The sequence below is a fragment of the Ochotona curzoniae genome, unplaced genomic scaffold (assembly GCF_017591425.1).
Source record: "Ochotona curzoniae isolate NIBS_2020 unplaced genomic scaffold, NIBS_Ocur_1.0 scaffold_3835, whole genome shotgun sequence".
In the NCBI taxonomy this organism is placed as follows: Eukaryota; Metazoa; Chordata; class Mammalia; order Lagomorpha; family Ochotonidae; genus Ochotona; species Ochotona curzoniae.
This window is the reverse complement of record NW_024467114.1, coordinates 26,394,765-26,418,479: the sequence shown is the minus strand read 5'-3', so window position 1 is coordinate 26,418,479 and position 23,715 is coordinate 26,394,765. Positions and strand designations below refer to the sequence as shown.

The window sequence follows — 23,715 nt, the reverse complement described above, 5'->3', positions numbered from 1 at the left end:
CAACTCCTCACAGAGTTCATAAATCCAATAAAGGTAAACTATGGTGATCCATTCACTTTCTTGTTCAAACAACTGTGTGAAAAGTGAAATCATAGACTTATAGGACAGTAAATATCAGTATTTTTAAATGTCATAAAGTTGCATATGATTTATTTTCAAGGAACCTTTCAAGGTCATTCCATGCTGAGTTGGCTAAAAGTGGCTGCTCTGGCGAAATGAGATCTTCTCTGGGCCTGGAAAAGTATAAGATGCTGTAGGACAATGAGAGATAGCACCAGCGTGTTGAAAGGCAGAGGTGTTTCACGGTTCTGGAGGTTGCACTGCAGTGTGAGACCTCAGCCAGACAACAGAAGACATGGGAAAACCAAGGCAAGGAGCATGAGCTCTGCCCTCTGGGTGGTGGGGAGCCAGTCAATATTGTGGAGCAATACAGACTGACTTCAGAAACTTCTGAATGCTGCCTTCCTTGAAAACATTGTCTTCAATTAAATAAAAACGATTCATTGATGTATAAAGGAGGTTTTGAGTTCACACAAGATCATTGCAAGAAGCTTGCTGCCTCCCAGCACCAGAGAATACTTTGGCTATGCTTACACTCAGATTGCAGGCAGATATAGTAAAATATGATATTCCACGTTACCATACTGTGTTTGATATTGTACCATTCAGTACTTATTTTTTAAAACTGTCCTGTGCCTGATTTTAGCTCTTTCTGATGAAATGACCACAGATATTTTACCAGAGTTGGGTTTAGAGAAAGTACTGCATTTATTTCAATGTCATAAAATGGCATTATAAACATGCAGAATTAACAAAGCCACTTCCATAGTTTCTAATTTAGTGATTTTAAAGGTTCCATATAACTGAGGACGGGGAAATACGGCCAAGGTAAGCAATGCTGCTATTAGACTGCAACCAGTAAGGGTATGATATATATTTTTAATTGATTTTTTTCCCTTACTGAGAGTTCATATACCCATTTTAATGATGAAATTACAGATTATTAGGGGCCTTGTATTTAGCATCTTACCCTATGGATAGCTGAATGTGTAACAAAATAAGAGAGTTAATCATAAACTATGTGCTGGAGAATGAAAAATGGAGACAAGGGAAGCTTTAGCCTTATGTTATCTGACTAGGCTTTGTATTTTGAGTTAATTCCCTAACTCAGCACACTGATTTAGCAGAAGGCACCTCCTGCTATGGAGGTGATGAAAACACTGAGACAAAACAGGGCCAGGACTGGAATTAGACCAGAGTTCAGTCTGTTTGCAGCATAGTGAGTCTGAGCAGCAGGACTGGATTGGAAAAACAGATACAGGCTGGGTGTGGGAAGGGGCTCAGAGCCTGGCCATTTACTTTATGCCTGGTTCCCTAGGCAGTGAGGACCTGAAGGCTTCTTGAATACAGAATGAATCTGACCACATTAGATTGTAGGAAGAACAATCCGTTGACAGGGTGTAGAACGTGTTTTCAGGTTGCTTAGCGAGAGATGCACACACAGAAATGGGGGCAGAATTGCTCTCGTAATGAATCGGGTGAAAAATCACTAATGCCCAAGTGAATGGAGAACTGAGGATGGAGAATGCTGCTGAGGCCAAATCGGAGGTAACTGGCGACGGGGCTGATTAAGGTGGGTGGAGAGAGAGAGCAAGGAAGGAGATGGGAGTGGGTCTGAGGGTTGTCGTTTATTTTTTTTTTTAAGCCTGAATGACTGCTGGTATTGTTAATATAAACAGGAGAAAAAATAAGAGTAAGAGCAGTATTAGCAGCAAAGATGGAGGATTTGATCTTAACTACAAGTTCCACATGATGGCCAATAGTCATGCAACAGGACATATAACAACATATGATGAGAAGGTAAGACAAAGTTGAAACAAACAGATTTCTCACTAAGGAAGTAAAAAAAAAAACTGGAAAGCAAATTATCTTAAATAATCAGCAAGCATCAGGAAATGAGGAAATTTTTAAAGATTTATTTTTATTTCAAAGGCAAAGTTACAGATAGAGAAGGAGAGCCGGGGGAGAGAGGGAGAGGGAGAGAGAGATCTTTCATCTGGTTAGCTCTCCAAATGGTTGCAAGAACAGCTGGTGTGATCCGAAGCCAGGAACCAGTAGCTTTTCCCAAGTCTCCCACATGGGTGCAGGGACCCAAGGATTTGACCCATCCTCTACCACTTTCCTAGGTTCATTAGTAAGGGAACTCTATTGGAAGTGAAGCACTGGGACTCAAACCAGCACCCATATTGGATGCTGGCACTGCAGGTGGAGGCTCAGCTGGCTATACCATAGCACCCAATCCAAAATGAGAAAATTTTAAAAAGTGTTGAGATGCTTATTTATTAATTCATATATAACAAGAAAACATAGCAGGGATTGCTTAAGAAGATAGTTTCAACAACAAAAAGAGAATGGGTAAGAAATGCAGATTTCCTGAAATGAGTTTGAGAGCCAAGCCTGATGCGTGGAGAGTCCTGGTGACCTCTGAGGAAATGGTTTTAGTTACAGGACAAGCAGAGCAAGCCAAGCTCCTGGGGGATAGGGGGAGCAGGGGAGGGCCAAGGAGACCAAAGAGAACTCTCCCAGGGATTCTTATGCTAATGGGACACAGAGTCAGCTCACAGTTCCTTGAGATGGAGTCAGGAATATGGAAAGGAGGGACCCAGACAAAAAGGATGATTTGAGACCAGGTTCCAGAAAGACCTTGAAAATGCCACTCATCAACTCTACAGCAGAATTTCCTAGCTGTTTTCCAAGAAACATTTCCTGCCCCATCTCATAAGGAACAAAGGGGCCAGCTGATAAGCAGCTACAAGTACTGCTTGTTCATAAGTCTCCCAATGAAGCTCTAAAAGGCAGAAACAAATGTTTAAAAATGGTCAACGACAAAATCCAGGAAAACTTTCACTTGAGCTTCATTAAGCTGGATGAGGGCGTTCCCCTACTTTGTAGAAAGCCATGTACTACTACTCAACTGCCTCACTCGCTGGGCCAGATCTGAAGAGTGCTTGTATTCACCACTGACGTGTTGTTGAATTTCTCCATTCTTATTAATCACAGCTTTAAAGTAAGCAGCTGAGCTCTCTTAGGAAGTTGATATTCCCAGCTGACCTCTCTGGGAAACAGTGAAGCCTGATACTCTCCCACTGTAGTTTGTCCTTCCAGCGGGGGTGGGGTGGTGGGGTGTGTGTGTGTGTGTGTGTGTGTGTGTGTGTGTGTGTGTGTGTGTGTGTGTGTGTGTGTGTGAGAGAGAGAGAGAGAGAGAGAGAGAGAGAGAGCACACATGGTGTGTGCTTTGGGGACCCAAAGAAGCAAACTGATTTTTGTGAAGATATTCCAAATGGTACCATATTCTATCTCCTGATAGCGTGGAGGATTTAGACAAGAGCAGGCTTTGATCTGCTTATATGCTCCCTGGGAAGCAAGACTTTTCTGCAAAATGAAGACTTCATGTAAAAGTATCCTGAGAAGGGGGTTCCAAGCTATGGCTTTACTTAATTTTTTTTTTTTTTTTAAGATTTATTTTACTATGGGCCCAGCGTGATAGCATAGTGGTTAAAGTCCTCACCTTGCATGCACCGGGATCCCATATGGGCACCGGTTCTAATCCTGGCAGCCCTGCTTCCCATCCAGCTCCCTGCTTGAAGCCTGGGAAAGCAGTTGAGGACGGTCCAAAGCCTTGGGACCCTGCATCCATGTGGGAGACCTGGAAGAGCTCCTGGCTCCTGGCTTCGGATTGGCTTAGCTCCAGCCGTTGTGGTTCACTTGGGGAGTGAACCATCGGACGAACTCTGTCTCTCCTCCTCTCAGTATATCTGCCTTTCAATAAAAATAAATAAATCTTAAAAAAAAAAAAGATTTATTTTACTATTTATTGAAAGATATAATGACAGAGAGAAGAGAGATTTTCCACCCACTGGTTTAATTCCCAAATAGCCACAGTGGCTGCCTGGCTCTAGGCCACCCTTTGAAGCCAAAAGCCCAGAACGCCATCCTGGTCCCCTGCTTGAGTGGCAGGGGGTCAGGTACGTGGGCCACCATCTGCTGGCTTTAATGTGCATCAGGAGTGAACTGGATGGGAAGCAGAACTGCCGGACCTGGGAGGATGCTGGCAGCCCTAGTGGTGGCTAACCTGATGCACCACAGAGCCCCCAGAGCTGTGATTTCAAACAAACTGTTCTGATGTTCCCGTGCCATGTGATTAAGCACGCCGTTATGCACGCATACAAAGCCTTCTGGCCCAGGCTCAGACTCCTCACGGGAGGAGTACAGGGAAGCACAGCGCCATCCTGTAATCTTCCTTCTTACTTTAGAAATGCCAGCACTTCAGTCTAATTGAAGTGGCTGACATTTGTCTACCTTCTGGTTCAGAACTTACATTATATATTCTATTCATTCCCTAAGCAATGTAAACATAAACATATGCATCTGGAAATTTAGATCTCAGTAGTTAAATATGCCATATCACCACTAATTCCTAGTGGTTCCATTGGTTTCTCAAAAAAGCTCCTAAATATGTCAAACTTTCTTATTCCTCTTCTATCTTTTTAAACTTTTTCATTCATTTACTTTATAGTCTTTTGTCTCTAGCTCTTTGTATATTAGATCTACCGTCACTGGGATCCTCTGAGTACAGTCCAATACACAATGCCATATACACATATATATATTTTTTTAATGCTGATTTTCTTGCAGTCTCTTTTATGCTGTTATAACAGAAGACCTGAGACTAGGTCATTTATTTTTCTTTTTAAATTAGGAGGTTCACAGTTCTAGAAGCCCCCTGCCAGGCAGTAGCATCTGGTGGGCATTTGATGAAGGCCTAGCAGAACAAGCAGCACACATGGAAGACTCAAGCCCAAGGGCTTTAGAAACCCCACCCCTCAACGTCACCATGATGGGCTCCCTCTGAGGTCAGAGCCCCCACCATCCAAGCCCTCTTACAGGCTGCCCATCTCTCAGCATCCATACTTTGGCTACCTTATTTCACCACGTTTCATTGAGGACAAACCACTTCTAAACAACAGCAGTTTTTTATCTGTACCATTATTTCAGACCTACATGTTCTGTCATTTTCATTATTATGAGTTTATCTTTTATTGAAATTCTATTTGAAAGACATACATGGAGTTCCCATCTATGGTTCACTCCCCAAGTGACTACAACGACCAGGAATTCAACCCAGGTCTCCCAGCTAGGTGACAGTAGCCAAGTACTTGAGTTACCACTGCTGCCTGCCTCCCACTCTCTGTATCAGCAGGAAGCTGGAATCAGGAACCTGAGCCAGGGATTGAACTCGGATACTCTGCTTAGGACACAGGCAGCCCAACTGTGGCCCAATGCCAATGGTTATCTTTTAGTCTATGAGTTACTTAGGATTCTACTTCTCAATTTCCAAACACAGGGTTAGCTAATTTTAACTATTTAGTACTGACTCCTAATTAAGTTTGATCAAAGTTAAAAATTTAATCTGAATTTTACCTACTGAAATTCATAGATTTCAACTATGCAATTACACAATTTTCATGATTTTTCTAAGTGTACTGAAAAATTATGTATCCTCTACTATTTACACCACTGGTTAGCATTTTTTATAGATATATTAAATGAAATTTATTGGTTTTTCCATATCCTTACTAATTATTTCTCTAGTAGATTCTTAAAGGGGGTGTGTTAAAATTTTTCACTGTGACTGAGTATTTGCCAAATTTATCTTACAAGTTTTTATATCACAGATTCCCAGATTTTATAATCAGATACATTTAAGCTTCACCTTCTATTGTATTATTATTATTACATATTGTCATTCTGTAGTTCTGTCATTGCTTTATGCTTTAAATTCTGTGTTTATCTGATGTTGGTATTGCTATAGTAATTTTCCTTGAACAGGACTGCCTAAAATATTTATTTCCATTTCCTTACTTTGTAACTTTGCATGTGGTTTTATGTCAAGTGTATCATAACAAAGACAGAGATTGCTAGAATATATCTACAGGCATTATGGCACAGTAGGCTAAACCATCCCCTGAGTTTCCTGTGTCCCGTAGCAGAGTGCCTGTACTTGAAGTCCACCTCGACTTGCAATCCAGCTTTCTGAGAGGCAGTAGACAATGGCTCAACAAGTACTCAGGCTCCCATCACTCAGAGGGAAGGCTGGATGGAGCGCTCGGCTCCTGGCTTCAGCGCGTCCAGCACAAACCCGCTGTACACATCCTGGAAGTCAGCAAGTGATGGAAAATCTTTCTCTCTTTCCCTCTCTGTGTCACTCTGTCTTTAAGTAAATCAAAACAAACTTCAGAAATGCTTAAAACATATATTCAATGTGATCATTTCTTTTTACAGATAAATTCAAACAAGTTACACTCGTTTGTAGTTATCTTTATATTAGGACTTGTTTTTGTTATATTTTGTCTTTTTTTTCTCATTTCTTGCCTTTGTGAGGTTTACAACTTTTTAAAAAGATTTATTATTGATTATGTGAAAGGCAGATTTACAGAGAGAAGGGGAGACAAACAGAGGTCTTCCATCTGCTGGTTTACTTCCCAAATGGCTATAATGGCCAGGGCTGAGCTGATTCAAAGCCAGGAGCCTGGCGCTTCTCCTGGGTTTCTCATGTGGGTACATTGGCCCAGGGACTTGAGCCATCCTCCGTTGTTCTCCCAGTCCATAAGCAGGGAGATGGATGGGAAGCAGAGCAGCTGGGACACAAACCAGCACCCAAATGGAATCCCAGCGCATACAGGGTGAGGATTAGCCACTAGGCCACTGTGCCCTGCTTTACATTTTTAAAGAAAACTTATGTTGTGCCCACAAAAATGAATGAACTCTTAACTAGAGCTTGGGTAACAGAACTCTGTATCTCAGGAGATACAGACAGGAAGCTGATGACCCCAGGGATCTGCTGCATCCTGTGGCCAGGATGCATTGCTGCCTTTAGGGGCCAGGTAATGCTTTGCTCTGGTAAGCATTCCATGCATAGTGGGATGAGTAGCAGCATTCCTGATCCCCCATACTAGATGTTGGAAATACTTGCATACATACAAACACATACCCATGCACACACCACTGCAATAACCCAGGATACTTCCAGGCATCGCCCAACACACCTGGGGAGTCAGAATTCCCCCAGATTAAGAACCATGGATGTGGGCCCAGCATGGTAGCCTAGCAGCTAAAGTCCTTGCCTTGCATGTACCAGGATCTCACATAGGTCCCAGTTTGTATCTTGGCGGTCCTACCTCCCATCCAGCTCTCTGCTTGTGACCTGGGAAAGCAGTTGAGGGCAGCCCAAAGCCTTAGGACTCCGTACCCATGTGGAGACCCAAAAGAAGCGTCTGGCTGTTGGCATCAGATCAGCTTATGTCGGCCTTAGTGGCCACTTGGGGAGTAAATCAATGTATGAAAGATCTTCCTCTCTGTGTCTCCTCCTCTGTGTATATCTGACTTTCCAATAAAAAAATAAATAAATCTTAAAAAAAAAAACCTCATGGATGTAGCTCCAGTTTACAAAAATGAGTCATTTTCTCTCTTTCCCTGTGGAATTGTGTGTTTTGCATGCATGTAGGTATTCAGGGCTTGCTTTGTGCTAATCCATCTCTTGTAATGAAAAGAATTTGTTTACAATGCCCAGGGCAAATTCAAGAAAATTGTGATGGGCAGAATTAAATTCCAAAGCTTCCTACTGCATTATGAAACAGCCTACAGAAAGAACAGCAAGAACACATTTACATTCAGCAAAGATAAAACTATAAACATGATTGTACAGTGAGCATAAATTATGTCTCTTTTTAAAGTTTACTTATTTTTATTTATTTGATAGAGAAAGGGAGAGAGAGATTCCACCTAACTGGTTTACTCCTCAAATGCTCATACCAGCTGGAACTGGGCCAGGCCAAAGTCAAGAGCCAGGGACTCCATCTGAATTTCCCATGTAAGTGCCAGAACCCAAGAGCTTAACATACCGCTGTGTCCCGGGGTGGGCGTTGGCAGGAGGCTGAATGGGAAGTGGAGGCAGGACTCCTCCCCAGCTCTACAATACAGGGAGTGGGTATCCTAAGCAGTGGGGTGATTCATTGCACCCCAAGGTGTGCCTCACACTTTACGCGCATCTATCACTCTTTCTTAGGTAGAACTTTAGAGTTCTCTCCAAGCAGTTTGGAGCTAAACTATCTGAAACTTTGACGCTAGCTACCCACACAGGAAAAACACTTCTCAACCCATACACTGGGACCAAGAATCACTACACTTTGTAGTTTAATAATTCATAGTTTAAGGAAAAGAGAGTGCTAACATGCTGCCTGGATGCACAGTCCCAAAATCCTGACTCATACATGGCACTGTGGAAGACAGCCAACATACTTCCATGAGACTGCAAAGGACAGAGACACTTTGCAGACGTCAGAACCCACTGTCACTTACCCAGGGTTAACACCAGAGACTACAGTGTCCACAACAACTTTGACAGCAACCTGGTAACATGAAGAAAGTATTTTGTTTGGGGGGGGGGAGTGATCTGTAACCACTTATTGACATTATCATTTGTGGACACTTTTGGATACTATTTCCAATTCAGTTACTCAAATGATGCTATTTTATGTTTACATACATAATAAATGTCACTGAAAAAAATTCAGTTTTATTTTACTTTATGCAAGTGAATGACCAAAGGATTAAAAATATCCCTTTCTGTCTTTAAACAGCCCAATATGCAATCATCATCATACTAACAGTAATAATAATAAATCATTCACACATTAAAAAAAATAGAGTAATGAAGCTGCAATCTGTATCTTGTTTTTTGATGCCATCTCTCTCCTCCAGTCTACTTGCCAGAGATAGTTCAAGTGCATTTCTTCCAAAAGCCACTAATTCAATAGGCTAGTAGGCAGTTATCGTCCTTCTAGCCTACAACTAGAAAAATATTCCTGCAGCTATTGCTGTACAATTTCCTGCCACCAAAGGGTGAAAAATCAAGTGATGAGGTCGTGGGAAGAGAAAAGCCAGCTGGGCTGACTTCACCAGCCACCTCCCAAGGAGGGTTCCCCCTTTCAGGACTCAAAACCAGACTGAAATATTCCATGGTGATTTTAATGAAGATCCAAGCAACACACTCTGAAAACCGAGGCAAACCACGTGGGCTCAGAATTGGCAGGAAACAGTTTGAACCCAGGTATTAGCTGTGCAAACACGAACATGCTATAGTCCATCACAAGCCAAGCAAATCTCGCCTGTCCAGGCTGGGTGAGTAATAAACCACGTAAAGAAAATCCTTCACTCTGCCCAGAAATGGCCTTCTCTGAACTTATCTGCATCTCGAAACCCTCTAAACACAAAGAAATTCTACACAAGGACATTCTCAGAGAATTAAAAACTGAGGGGTATTTGGCAATATAAGTTTTAAACCATGTTTTCTTCATTGTCTAAATACTGCAGGCCCATTTAAAGTTTTTTTTTTTTAATACACTTAATTAAAGATAAGCTTTACTTTCTCAGAAAAGAACTTTCTGAAGGCAGCATGTTAAATGCTTAGACTGTTCCTTAAGCACATTGGGTGCCTCATCTTTCAATCAAAGGGGTTATTGTTGAAAATTATGGTTTTCAGTAATAGGTAATAGGCAGAAATTTGTATTGAAATGGAGTATATTTAGCTCTGAGAACTGACCAGGTCCGATTTCAAGGATACTTCACTCTTTGTACTGAACTGGAAAAGTCCCAATATCCTGTAAATGCTTTTCTATTATCCTCACCACCCTCACCTCAAAAGTCACAGTCAAGACTCATGGCTGTGCAAGCCTTCAACTCATTTGGCTGTCCCTAAAGACAGACACATTTTTGAAACTTAAAAAAGTTATCTCAGATAGCTAACCAGACAAGCTCTCTAACCCTGGGGCCTTCAAATCCCCTCTGTAGCGGCTGGCTGGAGCTGAGCCGATGCGCCCAGCTGAGCTGAGGCTCACACGGGGAAGAAGCTGCAGACATTCCACAGCTGCCTGCCACAGCTCCCCTCCCCGGGACGTGGGGCTGGGCCTTGGCTGCAGGTTCTATCTGCTCAGTCACTGCACAGTAACTGGGGACCCCGGGCTGAGCCAAAGAAATCCCAGGGCAGCTTAAATTTCTCCCAGTTCTGCAGCAAAAAGTAACATTACTTAAAGAGGAACCATAATTTTCAACAAGCATGTGGCCCAAGGCCAAAAAAAAAAAAAAAAATGAAGAAGAACATCTGGAAAAAGAGCAAATAAAAGATCTTTCATATTTTTTAAAAATTTCAGCTACTTACAGGAGATCTTTCTTGGGTCTTTGTTAAGGAAATAACTATAACTCTTGACCTTAATTCCTGATCCACTTTCTAAATTTGGGAGAAGGGGTGGAAAACAGCCAAGTTGAAGAAACAGAGCTTAACAGCTAATTTAACAATTGTAATGTAATACATCCATTGGGATTTAAAGGGATAACATGTATGTGATGGTCATATTATAAAAGTTCTTACAAATTCTTTCAAACATCTTAAAGACTTAAATAATTGTATTGGATAATTGTATTCTGTGGCATGACTAAAAACAAGCATGTAGAAAATATTGTTCCTTACTAGAGAACACCCGAAGCCCCTGGCAGCTGACACTTCCTTAGGGTAAGCCACAGGAGAAGGAGCCAGGAATAGAGTTCTACTGAAGAAAGGCCAACGGCATTCCATAATGGAACGCCAATCGGAGTCCTCCACTCTGCTTCCAATCAGCTCTCTGCTGATGTGCTTGGAAATGAAGCAGACAACAGCCCACCTCCATGGGCTCTTGTCACCCACATGGGAGGCCTGGAGAGAGCTCTGGGCTCCTGGTTTTGGCCTGGAACAGCCCAGAAATTGTAGACTTTTAGGGAGTGAATCAGCAGATGAAAGATCTATCTCTCTTCCCTCTTTCTTCTCTCTTATCACTTGGCCTTCCAAACAAAAGAATAAATCTTTTTCAAAAAGGAAGAAATGTACAGTCTATTATTTCTCTCAAGATTATTCTCCACTAATCATTTTCTCCAAGGATAGTAAAGGATAATGTGTAGTAGCATATGGTATTTTTATAGCTTGGATGGATAATATTGTTACAATTATTACATGATCAGAAAACTGTCATTTTACCATCGCATTATGCCCCTTGCAAGGATTCACTGGATATGATCATGAAAACAGTAACAAAGATGATGTTAAAATCCACTGTGCATTGGTGTGATCCAAGCACTGTGTTAAAAGACATCACTTCAACTTCTCAACTTTATTATCCCCATTTTATGGATGAAGAGATTAACTTAGAAGATCACTGAACTGTTAAGTGGGTCAGCCAGAATTGAAATGTTTTTAACTTTAAAGTCCATGATCTGGTTATTATGCTTTACAGACAAAGTTGAAAATGGCATTTGTGTGTTAATTTGGAATATCTTAAGTATTTTTGAAATGAGTTTTACAGCTTTATATTATGTCATTAAATTGCTCAATTTAGAGAAAAAACAGCATCTCCATAGGAGATCTTAGGTAATCTGACATTATTATAACACACCCCTTTTTTTCCTGTAACTGTTGATATTTTAGTAACCAGAAAAAGGTTATATGAGAACCTACATGTTAGTAATGCAATCCCCTGAATGTTCCTATATTCTGAAACCCTAAATTGCAGAGTCCTGCCTTCCTGTTTTGATTCTCAAAACTACAATGCAAGAAAGCTAACAGACACTTAAGCTTGTAATATATAACAAATACTCAAACACATAAACACTAAACTAGGCCTGAAAATTTAGAGAAACTCTGATTTCATGTCCATTCTAAAATATTAGTAACACTGCAAACCTCCAAAGGTCTTTGTTTACAGTTCAACAACATTCTTCCAAGGCAATGCAACAGTGCACCCCCCGCAACAGAGAGGGCTACACACGGCAGAGGCTGACGACATATGGGTGTGCATGCAACTTCTGCTTAATGGAAGTTCCAAGATGTAACAGATAAAAAATGATGTGTGAGATGGTGGAAAAAAGTGTAAGGCAAGTCAATTTTTTAATTAAAAAATTATGTAGCATAAACAATGCTAATGAGCCAAAAGCCCCAAGAGATCAGGATCGTATCTGCTTGGTTTTAACATTCCATTCGCTTTTCATAAGTGTACATCCACTCACTGGAAATACCTCAAGCAGAACCCATTGTGTAAAACAAAGCTTTGAAGACTATCTTTGTTCCTGTTTGGGAGAGCTCAAGTTGTCAACCTAATGACAAATTATACACCTGAGCGTGTGCACACACACACACAGAGGCACACACTTGTGAAAAAGAATCCTAAACTCTTCCAATGAATTACCAGAAAAAAAGTACCTGGAAGTTCTTCGTAAATCTCTTCATCTACCGGCTGGTGGTGGGTTGGTGGGCTGCTGGCCGGCAGGGGGTGGTCAACATCATCATAGACTTCTCCTCTTTCATCGTCGTCCTCAGGAATCACATCAGATTCCATGTCTGGAAAATGTATTTGACAAAGCAGATGTGCAAAAGAATGAAAGAGAGATTTTTAAGACTACATGCCTAAAAAAATGTCTATCAGGTCACAATACTCTTAGGCACTATATCCTTAATTTAAGGAAAAAAATTAAAAATTGGGTTTTTGGTTTTTTTTGTAAATATGTGAATTTTGAAGATGTTAACTGATACTTAGAGAAAAGATGCTTTTAGCAGTCTGGAGTCCATATGGACACCAGTTCAAGCCCTGGCTGCTTCACTTCTGATCCAGCTCCCTGCTGGTGTTCCCAGAAAAGCAGCCGAGGGTGGCACTAGAGATTAGGACCTGTGCCCACACGGAAGACCTACAGGAATTTCCAGGCTCCTGGCTGTTAGTGGCCATTTGGAGAGAGAACCAGTGAACAGAAATTTCTTTCTCCTTCTCATTGTCTCCTCTCTCTTTAAACACGCCTTGCAAATGAAAACAAATAAATCTTTAAAAAAAATAGAAAAGAAACCTAAAATCAATACCAGTTATGGCTTGTTCATCCCAGTCATGATCCCTTGGCCATACCCAAGAGAAGTCAACAAGCCTAGGACACGGTCATCCACATCACTTGTTATTCAGAAGACATCTGAGTGCTCTTACCCTGTAATACAAACTTCAGCTGCTGTACCCATTCCTCAGCATCTTTGGGAGAAGCTGCTGTAAACTAATAAACAGCAGATATTAAAAACAAAAGCCACAACAGCAGGCATGAAACAGAGGTCACGTTCTTATCATTTCTTTAAGACCATTAGTAATTCTTTTCATGTCTAGTGGTACTTTTCTTGCAAGGATGCTTCTTATAATGTACAGTTAATTTTGACAAATTTACGTAATTGAAGCAGAGGATGATGGATTTGAGACTCTGATCAGCAGCTGGCAGCTGTGCAGGAAAAAAAGCTGCTTCTCTTCATCAATGTCAAAGACAGAACTGATGAACAAAATTTGCCCTTGACAATTAGAAGACACCCATGAATTTCTTTAGACTGCTGGATACAGTTTTCTTAAAAATGTTCTTGTCAGATTCCAACACACTACCTGACAACTTAATTAACTGGCTTTCAACTGCAATCTCAGATATTTAAAACTTATTAAACATACATTCCATAGTGACGCCGAGCTGATAGCTCTGGATTTGCAGAGCTGATGCGAGACTTAACCCACAACTCTAAGCAATACAATATGCATGAACACGGTGATATTTCTATTTGATAATATTACTCTTTCTGCTATGTAATTCTTTTAGGAAATTACATAGTTCTATTAAAATAGATATAAAATGCAACATGTGAAGTAAGTGATAAATGACAGATTTGCTTGATCTTCTTCAAGAGGATATCATTTGAACTGATCTGAAATTTTTAAGAAATGTATTTCCCCTTTTATGCATGCTCAATGTACAAAAAATACACACTTAGTATTAATACGTCAAGGAGAGTTGTTTTAACAAATTGTTAATATATTCAGAAGTGAAATGAGCACATTTTATCAACTTAATTTCAAGGCAACATGACTCCAACCTGATAGATGCGTTTATCAGGAGCAGAGATTTCAAAACAGCAATCCTTCTTTGCATCTTTCCTGAGAGTGTTATTCATTCTGACACTGTAGCCATCTATTGCAAATTCACCTTTCTGTTGTTTGTCTGTTCAAGAGAAAGGCAGAGTTGGAATTTCTGTTACTGCTGTGAATATAAATGCACAGTTATCTTCTTATAGAGACTTTCGTAATTCTTGGAAAGCATTTTTATTGGTCATACCATTGAAGAACGTCTCAGGAAATCACATTTCATTCTAAAATATGGACGTACTGTGAATGCCAGGGAACCAGCGGATGAGATCTGCAGTGGTCAGTCTTACTCAAAAGGAAGTATGGAAATACGACACTTTCAAAGCAGGACAAACCTAGCAACTTGAACTTAGAACCTGCTAGATAACCTTGCTATAAGCCCATTGCTCTTTAATTTTATGCCAGAGGGAAAAGTCAGACATTTGGAAACCTTCTGGGCATTATTTACCTTTATTTTCCTTTCACAGAAACCCTTCCAGCACCACCACAACCAACAACAAAACAATCTAACAAAAAGCCCTAGAGTCATGGCTGACAGAAGGCTCCAGTACTTGAGTCCCTTGCCATCCACCTGAGGCAAGCGGATGTTGTTCCTGGCTCCTGGATTCAGCCTGGTCTAACTCCAGCTGTGGCGGGTACAAGCATCTGGGGAGTGACCCAGCAGACCGAAGCACTCAATCTACCTCTCTGTCTGTATCCCTGCCTCTCAGATAAATAAAATACATTTAAAAATTTTAAACCCTAAATTTTAAAACTGAAACAGCAAATCACTAATTAGATAGGTAGGTAGGCAGACAGATAGATAGATAACAGATGTGAAGAAATAACAAATTATTTGGATGGAGGAGAGTCATGCAGCAAGTCCAGAGGCCTAAGCTGCAAACCAAGCGGCTCCTTCACAGCCACTACAGAGCAGGATGAGCATCTTCACAAACGAAGACACGTCCGAAGGAGAGAGTCCCTGAGCTTGGGCCAGATACGATCTGAAAGGCAGCAGTAGGATTACAACAAAGGATTTAATACCCTGAATTTGAAAATAAAATGAATTCTTGGCTACCTTTGTTGACAGGAAAAGCTATAAGTCTTCTAGATTAAGACACAATATCGACACCAAGGGTAAGGACAAACTGTCCATTTCCCTGAGCTCAGGAGAGTAAGACAAGTGCTTCCACACGATGGGACAAAGCGCTCTCCAAACGCAGTGCTCCAAAGACACAAGTGCTGCCTTTTTAAAAAGATAATCATTGGATGCCTGAAGTGACCTACATTTTTGAAAGGCCACAAGATTCTATCTTACTTAAACATGTCAAATAAGAAAAACCCAAGCTAGAAATTCTTTTCATTGATACACTTAATTTGAATTTGGAAGGCAGAGTCATTGATGGAGATCTTCCATCTGCTGGTTCACCTCCCAGATTCCTGCAACAACCAGGACCCAATCCAGGTCTCCTACATGGTGGCAAGGACGCGGCCATGTAAGCCATCACATGGCTTTATGGGTGCATATTAGCAGGAAGCTGAAATCAGCAGCAGTGCTGGGACTCCAAAGCTGCAACTGGAGGCAGACCTAGGACTCAGATCCAGGATTTCCCAGACCAGATCTGAAGGAAAGACTCCATTCACGGGGTCCCTCCAATCCAAATCCCACAGAAAGGGCATTAACAGCCTCCAGTGAGATGAAGTCACAAATCCAATTTACAAGTAAACAAACCTGTCCCTGCTCAAGAACAAGCAAAAGAAGAAAAGCAAACATAAATGCACAGGTGCCATAAAATGTTATGTAATACAAAGACATGATTTACAACATTGAAAGCACAGAAAAATTAGCAGAAAACAAAATAAACAGTAGACAGCAGGTTGCATTTTTCATACAAACAAATAGGAAAACCACATATCCTGAAACTCTGAAAGAGATGGAAGTTGAAACAATATAATATAAAACAGAAAAAAATGGATGAGCAGGCAGAAACTGAAATGAAACTGGTGAAATACAGACAAACGACTGTATAGGGAAACAGGAAATTCAGCAGCAAAACAAGTGATTTATGAGTAGATTGAAAAAAAAAGAAAATTAACAGTGTTGAAAATTATATCAGCTCTACCTCAAAAACTCCCTCAACAGATTGAAAAAAAAAATTCAGAATTATGGGCCAGAGGGAATACAAAGGATGTAAATGGCTGACAAACAATATAAGAAAGATGCATATTCTTTTTCTTGAAGTCACAAAAACAACATTGCCAACGATCACAGATACAATGGAAGAAAACTTCCTCCCGTCCACCAGCTAAGTAGAAACAGTAAGAAGAAAACAATAAACACCTGGGTCTCCTCAGCTGACTGTATATGAGGATAAAGAACTACTGAAACATCTTTGTGGGCTTAAGGTGTGGGACCAGAAGAGAGCAGAAGCAAATTCATAACTCTCACTAAATTTCAAAAAACCATAATCATAAAATAATTTTTAATTTACATAAGCACATAGGGGATAGGAAGCACAGATGTAAAGTCAGCAGACTCAGCTACAATAAGACTTTCCTTCCTTCATAACAGCTTCTCTTTGGGGCAGACACAACTGTAGCCTTGTATGATAATCCATAATAATTTATATAGAGGTTCCATGGGGCTTTCTAAGAGTTTCAAGGATTTCTGTGTAAATTGACATAGATTGCTCAAAAGAGCAATATGCCAATCAAGCAAGAAATAAGAGTGTATATGTTCATGACTAACAACCAGTAAGTATTTTCTGTAGGTGAACTTGACAAACAGCATAGGGCTATTCTTTGAAGTGTCAAGATTTCTCAAAATGTTAGTATTGTGCTGAAATTCGACAATTCTCAGACATACTTTTCTAATGTCTCAATGTCTTTTAAATATAATGTAATGTTTCCTTGATATATCAGTATTAGTTAGAGAATGATTTTTTTTTTATCATGATCACTGATGTCCTCAGGATTTCTGAGGTGTTTGTCTCTATATTAGATTTCCCTTGGCTTCTGTTTCAAACTTTAACCTTGCTTCTATCACACTGCTTGGAGTTAATGTCTCCAGAACTGAAGGCTGCCAGGAGAAACTAGATAATGAAATCTATTAAATCCATAACTTAATCTCACACAATTATAATTCAGTAAGTTCAAGGTAAAAAGCAGTTGGCCCTGATCTACAAAACAAAAATTCAGGAAGCTAATGACACTCATTTCCTTCTGTTTTTTCCACTGGCTCTCAGGGTTTACAGCTATGTTCAAGGTTTTTTAAGCTGTTAAAAGGACAACTCACAAGCACTGAGCTTCTTCTATCTGTCAGAAACATAGTATATCACTTAATAGATAATCGGTGCTGAGACAAAGCTTAACCAACTTGCTCATGGGCACACAAAACACAGAGAGCAGAATGCCGGCCTGGGCAGAAGGCTGATCCTATGCCTTTTTGAGAAGAGGGGTTCTCACGGTACATTTCAAGTTTCATCTTTCCTGGATGTCTGTTAAATAATACAAGAATGGCTGCCACACAGAACTTATATAAGCACCTCTGGGGCCGGGACCAGGAAACCAAATCTATGCAGGCTTCCCAAGTGATTTCAATACTCACTGATGTTTGATAAACCACTGTTCTAGAAACTGAATGTGACATAATTATGATGTCAACAATAAAGGAAAAAAAAATATTACCTTGCATTTCCTTCTCTGCCTCTTTTATGGGCTCCTCTATCTATAAGGCTTATATCCTAACAAACCTTGTTACATTCACACTTCATAAGTGTCCCTGATCAATTTCATCCAATGCCAAGCTTTAAATCCGTCAACATCATGCTTCATGATTCTCTACTTCTAGTCATTTCAAAACTCTAATGAAAAGTTTAAATTGTTTAAATCTTAAAATATATATATTTGTTATGATTGGTGTTCTCTTGACCGGTATGAGCTGCCATCCGTTATGAGTGCTATTTTTCCAGTTCCAGCTGCTCCACTTCCAATCTGGTTCCCTACTACTGGCCTGGGAAAAGCAGTGGATAATGGCCCAAATGTAATACTTATATTTATTCATTCAGGGCCACAAGATGGCTATGAATAATAATAAAGATAACCATTATGTAACTTGACATTAAGTTTGGTTAATATGATATGATCTATTTGTTTATGTTGTTTATGCATCAACCACAAGCAGAAGCTTAGTTAAAAAACAAAGTGGTATGAAGTAGCTGTGAATGAAGAATATATAAATTCTAGGCATTTTTTGTAGAAAGCCTTTTATTTGCACTTTTGGGAGTTGTAGCCACTGTTTTCCTCTAGAAATGAGATTCACATTATGATTATGATATGGAATAACTAATTAAGATAATGATGACACAAATCTATCTAATGACTTACACATAGTAACTGCAGAGAGCCTTCTACAATAATTAGAGAATGAACACCTCTGCTGTTACTCAGGCAATATGAGAGCCACTGGAAATGTCCAGGTTAACCTGCAGTTCCGTTCTGAGATGACAAGGGCAGAAGACCTTCACCTTCACTTCCGGCTCACTCATCTCCTCTCAGCTTCTGATCACATCTTGCCTCCAGCCTTAGCTCCTCCAGCCCTTCTCCTGACAGTGTCAGCAGGACCTTTCCAACATCTCTCAGTTCTGTGTGCCACCTGCTTACCTTCAGTGCTCAGAAACACCAGCTGGCCTAAGACAGGAAAGACCAAACTCCTGATAAGGGCAGGTGAAACCCCTGCAGCTTGACCTCACCCTTTCCCAGCTCACTAGTTCACCTACTGGCTCCTGCACATCTTACGGTTTCACCGGTCCCCTGGACCCTTCTGAGCCAGTGTATTATACCACTCTGCAATAATGCCAGCTGATGTTCAATGCCTAGCTCTAGGAATGGATATTGCTATAACTATACATCTAAACACACACATACATCTCTGTCTATATACGCACACACCTACCTTTCCCTGTGTATGCACACACGCACGTGTGTATATAGCAACAACTATATAGCTATATAAAGGAACAGAGCAGCACACAGTTTCATTTAAAATATATCTCCAGAAATCTATATAGGTATATTTTAAAGCAAACTGATTCATTTGATTACAATACAGTATTTGCAGTCACTAGACCCTTAGTAAAACCTAATTTGTGCTTATTTCTGACCACTGATGAACTCCTACTAAATATCACAAGCACATTTTTATGATTTCTTTTTTAATTTTTTAAAAGTACATTTCACTTTTCTATAATATTACAGGTTAAAAATAAAGACCTTTCATTTAGTACTTATTGTAATCAACTTTAAAGTTGACACTTGCTTAACAAAGACCCAAAGTTCTATCAAAATGCAACTATTTCTTTTCTTCTTAATTATCTCAGAGGCAAATACGTAGAGAGCTCCCATCCTCTGGCTTGCTCCTAAGTACCCTCCGTGGCTGGTGCTGGGCATAGCTAGGACAATCAGGAGTCAAGAATCCCACTGAGGACCCCCGTGGGAGTGGCAGGGACACAGCTACCGGAGCCATCACTTGCTGTTTCCCATGCTTCATAAGAACAAAAAAACTGGAATCAGAAGTCAGAGCCAGAACTCACTTCTGTAAGAGAGGGAAGCATCTTAACAACTTAACTCCTAAGTCACAGCTCACTCCTCAAACAGAAATAATTTCTGATGAAGTAGTCAGGGGCCATGGAGTGGCATAGCTGGTAAAGCTACTGCCTGCAATGCCAGCAGCCCACGAGTACTAGTTCAAGTCCTGCTGTTTCACTTCCAATCCGGCTCCTAGTTAGTCTGCCTAAGGAAGCAACAAAAGATAGCCCAAGTGCTTGAATCCTGCTGCCCACATGGGAGACTCGAAAGAAGCTCTTGCCTCCTGCTTTGACCTGGCGTGGCTCTGGTCATTACTGACATTTAAGGAATGGATGAGCAGATGAAACATCTCTCCTCTTTCCAAACTCTGCCTTTCAAATAAATAAAATAAATCCCCTTTCAAAAGTAAATTCCTACTTTTTTTTAAGATTTATTTTATTTTTATTGGGAAGTCACACATACAGAGAGGAAATTTCATAGACTGATTCACTCCCCAAGCAGCTGCAACGGCTAGAGCTGTGCCGAACCAAAGCCAGGAGCCCGCAGCCTCTCCCCGGTCTCCCACAGAGGTGCAGGGTCCCAAGGCTTTGGGCCGTCCTTGACTGTTTTCCCAGGCCACAAGCAGGGAGCTGGATGGGAAGCAGAACCTGGCAGGATTAGAACTGGCACACACATGCGATCCTGGTATGCGCAAGGTGAGGACTTTAGCCACTAGGCTACCACACCAGGCTTGATTCCTACTTCTTACAAGCAAAAATACTATTCTTCTTTATACAGCAGATGGAAACAAAACACAATATAGAAATTTCAAATGTCAGAAATAATTTACACAGTCCATACATAACATCATGATTAGTTATAAAATGCTGATACCCTGTCCCAGGACATCTCCTCTATCAAATGAATAGGGAGAAAAAGAGATACATTTGTGTGGTTGTTTTGCTACTACAATACAATAGGTCTTCTAATTATATACATACACCCTGTCACTCTAACAAAAAACATGAAAAAGAACCATGATGCTTTTTTGACATCAATATACATTTCACACAAAAAATTTCAAACTGAACAGCTTTTCTCTCTTTTTTCCTATCAATGCTGACTTGTGGTGGAAGTTTAAGAGAAAAGGGAGGTCAATTTCAATGAAAAATGTTATTTCCCTGCTGAGTCCTGAAACTTTTATTATATTAAATTATCTGTATTAAGCCAAAATTTTCTACTGACTTTTATCATATATTTAAAAGACATTACAGGGAAGAAATTATAACCACATGATGTGATAAATAACTTTGATATGCATTTAGAATGACTTGGTAGGACCAAGGCTACTTATAACTGCCACCGGTGCTGGGCTATTCTTTAATGGGGTTTGGGAGGAAAGGGCAGAGAAAGAGGTGAGTAGTAGGAACTACTAACACTTGCTCCACTCGAAGCGGAAAGAGAGAAGTCTCAGTGATAGTGTTGATGCGAGATCCTACAAACGGCAGACAGAAGAGGAAAGGCAGAAACCCAAATCAAAGCATGGGTGTGCAACAGGTTTCTAAGCAGCCTGTCAGTCACAGGCCTCGCGGAGGGGTTCAGAACAACCTCTGAGTAATGTGTCACATTGGGCTTTGGAGCCGCGGGATCCTTGCATTGCCTTCCAATAGCCCTGTGTGAACCTCTCCTAAGACTCACTCAGTGTCTGCTGTTGATCCATCCATCCTGGACAATGCTATTACAGTGTCTTCCTCAAAGCCCCATTTGGTCACATAGTACTCTACTTCACGGTCATATCAAAAAACAACCCTAGCCAAGTCCTTACTCTCATCAGCCTGAGGGGCACCTCTTCCAACCTACACCTTGCTCCAGCCTGACTCCAGGTCTACTCCCTCCCAGGGCCTCAGACAAGGCAACAGAGGCTTTGCTATCACTCTGCCAGGAATCCCCTCCTTGCATTTCACTGTGTAGCTCTCCCATGCTGCAATAATACCTGCGAAATGGGTGGCTGCGGAGGCTACCAAGCCCCAGAACAAGATGACAGCAGGGCAGCATCTGCTCAGAGCTACTTTACGCTGAAAAACAGTGCTTTAGTTCCTGTGTCCACCGAAGGGCAATGGAAAGGGCTCAGAGATCATGTGAACTGTTTTTGTAAAGCAACTGAGTTTGTTCTTGAAAGCAAAGCCCACACGGCCCAGCCAGCTTCCAATAGCCCCAGCTTGTGGTTAAGTTCCAATCCATGTGCTGTGAAGCAACATCTATGAGTATATTCAAAACATAATATTCATCCACCAGGAAGTCTTCCTGATTTCACCTAGGCATCAGCCCTTCCTCTCTTGTGACCCAAACACATTTTCATCTAAATTACTTACCACATTCAACTGCAATGATGACTTTACCTGTCGAGTCCCCACTTTCAACCTCAAAACAACCTTCTCTCACTGATGTCCATATCACAAAAGTTGTGAGCACTTCAAAGAGTCTTTGTATCCCTAGTGCCCATTGCCTACCAACTGGCCAATAAATATTTATTGAATTGAAAAAATGAATTAATGAGTAAATGAATGGATGCCTTGATGGAAATCTAAACACCTACAGCCTAAGAAAATTGATAAATGAGACTCGTGACAATCACAGGAAAAGGAAGGACATGAAAGGATGGATGTGCTTTCACACAGAGATAAACTATGCTCTGTAGATATTTGTTACTTAAGGGCCCCCAATGGCTATGAATAATAAATACAGGCAGTATTTATGGGCACAAAGGTAAGTGCATGATTTACCCTAGAGGACAGAGCTACTCTCTCTAAGCCATTACTATCTTGATAGGTCAGTATGTTTTTGGGCACACATGGTAAGGTAGAAAACATGAACACTGCCTGTCAAACGATAACAAAGTACAGTTTAACCTCGTAAGTGGTATCAACTCCTCCTGCATGTCTATAATCCATTTATCTAAATCCTACTCTCTTGGCGGATTACAGTTCTCATATATCTAAATAGTTCTTTCTAAAGTTTAGGTAAATGGCTTGCACAATGAGGCTGTACAGATCAACTAGCTGATCTTACAAAAGAAAAATAAATATTGCATTTGACAGATTGTTTTTCCTGGAAAGAAAAGATACAAAGGAAGGAAATCAGAATCACAACAAAGAAGCAATTAGAAGCTGCCCAAAGATCTTTTTTTTTTCCCTAGAATATCTTAAAGGAGAGAAATTAAGTTGGAAATTCCCAAGGAAGCAGCAAAAAGAAGAAAGAAACACCAATGACCACAGACCCTAACTCACTGGAAACAGGAGGACTTGCGGCAACAGAAAGAGAGGGTCTGAAAGAGATGGAAGCCAGACTTCCTTTCAACTATCCACACGAAAAGGGAACCTGAGAATGCTCACTTTCAATGAGGGACTAAATTGATGACAAAGCCATTAAAATAAGAATTATGAAGAATGTTAGCACACAAATTCTTATCAAGCAAGGGCAGGATGAGTATCTAATTAATATCCAAAAACTTCTAACTAGAATGTACTGAACTGGCCTTGCAGTAAAATATAAACATTCCCTGTCTTTAGCAATCTTGCTGATCTATGACTCACAGCTGGCACCTGCTCTTTAGAACAAGGAATGGGGCACACAAGGACATTAGTTTTCATTGATGCCTAAACTAAGGCAGAAATGAAAAGCATAACGGATCACAGCCATGAAGAGTTCCCTATTCTGGTCTTTCTATATGGAAAGCTAAGATCTGAATCCAAATTCTTCTTTCAAAATGTGCTTTTTTTCTGCTCTCAAAACTCTCAGGACCTTATGGTCTTTCCTTTTCCAGAATTTTTACAACTGTAGCCTAGGGGATAAATATTTCCTAAGATCAAAGGTCAGTCATATTAAATTCTTCTATTTTTTTAGCTCTCCTAATCCAAAAAAACAAAATTATGCTTTTAAGGTATTCTGGAGTTTGAAGCACTTGTCAGATACTGAAATGAATAACCAATCAGTCTCAGACTGTAACTGCCACAGTCCTCAGTTGTTCTTTCTCTACTTGTGCCCAAGTCGGGAAGGGGAGGCGACCCGATACAGCGGGAAGTCGATGCATCCGAAC

General features: G+C 40.6%; 1 protein-coding gene across 2 annotated transcripts in view; it reads right to left on the bottom strand.

Annotated features, from left to right (window-relative positions):
- Positions 1-23,715, bottom strand: part of SKAP2 (src kinase associated phosphoprotein 2) — a 139,527-nt gene that overhangs the window by 39,326 nt on the left and 76,486 nt on the right. For both annotated transcript variants that reach the window (XM_040965067.1, XM_040965065.1), the window contains exons 7-9: positions 14,027-14,151; positions 13,110-13,173; positions 12,344-12,481 (exon numbers count right to left, since the gene is read on the bottom strand). In XM_040965067.1, coding sequence (XP_040821001.1) covers positions 12,344-12,481; positions 13,110-13,173; positions 14,027-14,151 — 327 coding nt within the window. The remainder of the gene's footprint in view (positions 1-12,343; positions 12,482-13,109; positions 13,174-14,026; positions 14,152-23,715) is intronic.